A 2387-nucleotide genomic window follows, 5' to 3' on the forward strand; every position below is an offset into this window, starting at 1 on the left:
CAAGACTTAGGGTGAACGGGTTGCATGTCTTCAGCTCAGTTTCAATCCCCAGAACCCCTTCCAACACTGCTGGGTGTAACCTGGAGGCTCCCAAGAACCACATACATGGCTTTAGAGATCCCCAAGAACTACCTCAGTGTGCCTGGCAAGTTCAGAGTACAAGAGAGCCTGAACAGTGCCTTTGACCCAATGGCCCCATCAGCCAAAAATCGCCAAGTATGGCCTTCAAAGCGCACCACTTAGGAGGAACCCTAAAATTACGTATATAATGAAACCAGTTATGCTTGATATGTTTTATGCTTCAAAGATGTTTGGTTTTGTTTTCTGAAAACAGTGTTTGATTCCTTCCTCCCTTCCTCCCTTCCTCCCTTCCTCCCTTCCTTCCTCCCTCCCTCCCTCCCTCCCTTCCTCCCTCCCTCCCTCCCTCCCTCCCTTCCTCCCTCCCTCCCTCCCTCCCTCCCTTCCTTCCTCCTTCCTTCTTTCCTTCCTTCCTTCCTTCCTTCCTTCCTTCCTTCCTTCCTTCCTTCCTTCCTTCCTTCCTTCCTTCCTTCCTTCCTGTCTCCCTTCCTGTCTCCCTTCCTGTCTCCCTTTCTTTCTTTCTTTCTTTCTTTCTTTCTTTCTTTCTTTCTTTCTTTCTTTCTTTCTTTCTTTCTTTCTTTCTTTCTTTCTTTCTTTCTTTCTTTCTTTCTTTCTTTCTTTCTCTTTCTTTTTTAGATCCAAGTCATGGCTAGAATTGAAGATGAAAACATGACTCAAATTTCTGAATTTATCCTTTTGGGTTTTGGGAATCTCTATGGCTTTCAGTTTCTTCTTTTTGGAATATTTCTGGTCATCTATGTGATGACTCTCATGGGCAACATTGTAATTCTAATTGTGGTGTCATCTGATCGCTCTCTTCACACTCCCATGTATTTCTTTCTTGGCCACTTCTCATTCCTAGAGATTAGTTACACTACAACAATAGAGCCTATGATGCTGAGAACATTGTTATCAGCTCACGTCCCTATTTCCTTCCCAAGTTGTGCTTGCCAGTTTTATTTTTTTGCTTCTCTGGTGGCTACAGAATGCTTCTTCCTGGCTGTTATGTCTTATGATCGCTACATTGCTATCTGTAACCCATTGCACTACTCCAGCATCATGGATCATGGTGGTTGCTTACAGCTAGCTAGTGCTTCTTGGGTGGCTGGGTTTCTAGCACCCATCATTCTCATGGTCCTGATTTTCAGATTAACATTCTGTGTAGCCAATGAGATTGATCACTTCTTCTGTGATTTGAAGCCAATCATGAAGCTAGCCTGTACAGATACTCAAGTAGCTGAGATGGCTTCTTTTATATGCACCTCACTATTTGCCCTAGGCCCCTTCCTACTAACTCTGGCTTCTTATACACACATCATCTCCACCATTCTGAGAATTCCCTCAACCACAGGGAAGCAGAAGGCTTTTTCAACCTGTTCCTCCCACCTAACAGTGGTCAGTCTGTATTATGGGACATTAGGTATTGTCTATGGTTTCCCATCAGGGCCTGAGTATGAACACTTACTAAAGTTGCTTTCTCTACTTTATACAGTATTTACTCCTGCCCTCAATCCTATTATTTATACCTTAAGGAACAAGGATGTAAAAGTAGCCCTGAGAAAATTGGTGCAATGAAAGATAGCCTTAATTAAAAGAAAGCTTTCCAGTGTTTTTGGTAATTTTTGAAAACCAGTGAAGTTGAAGTCTCTGTGATATAAAGACTTATTACTATGAAAGTGATATTCTTTCATTTGTTCAATACTTCTTTTCCACATTGATAAGACTTCTACTAAACTCTGCTAAACTCTTTTTTTGATAAACATTTAGTATGTTCCAGGCACTGAACTATGTTCTTTGCATCGGTTATTTTGCTAAATCCTTACAGTAACATATGAGTCATCTACTACTGCTATTCCATTTTAAAGATATCACAAATTAGTCCCTGAGATTCACTTGCTCAACTACTCACCTACGCAGTAATTAACTAGAGTGTGCATAAATATAGCCCAAGGTTTTCTTACCATCAAATTCATGATCTTTTCACTGACCAAGGAAAGCTCGGAATCTGTGAGTGCTCAAAATTGACATGGAAGATATTACTATCTGCTAGTTTTTAGGGAATCATCACCAGAAGTGAAGTCAGAAGAAAAATAAAGTAATTTAAGCCAAAATCAGACTGTCTTCTTTCCCCATCTAATGTCTAGATAAAATGCAATGGTATTAAAAATATCACGGGGACTAAACAGTTTTAGTTTTTAATTTCAATATTAATTTCTTTTAAAAATATCAAGAGTAATATAACAAATTTAATAAATAAAAGCACATCCACACAGTAAAATCTAATATATGCACAAACAATAGCAGCAAGA

At 39.7% G+C, this 2387-nt stretch overlaps 1 protein-coding gene across 1 annotated transcript; it reads left to right on the forward strand.

Annotated features, from left to right (window-relative positions):
• The first annotated feature begins 747 nt into the window (after positions 1–747).
• LOC101541244 (olfactory receptor 11L1-like) lies at positions 748–1653 on the forward strand. Its single transcript, XM_004606426.2, has one exon. The coding sequence runs from the start codon at positions 748–750 to the stop codon at positions 1651–1653; it is 906 nt and encodes a 301-aa protein (XP_004606483.2).
• The last annotated feature ends 734 nt before the right edge of the window (positions 1654–2387 follow it).

This window comes from Sorex araneus, chromosome X (assembly GCF_027595985.1).
Source record: "Sorex araneus isolate mSorAra2 chromosome X, mSorAra2.pri, whole genome shotgun sequence".
Lineage (NCBI taxonomy): Eukaryota > Metazoa > Chordata > Mammalia > Eulipotyphla > Soricidae > Sorex > Sorex araneus.

Bases quoted from the DNA above. Each gene is read 5' to 3' on its own strand.
- LOC101541244 (XM_004606426.2), top strand. From the start codon at position 748: ATGACTCAAATTTCTGAATTTATCCTTTTGGGTTTTGGGAATCTCTAT.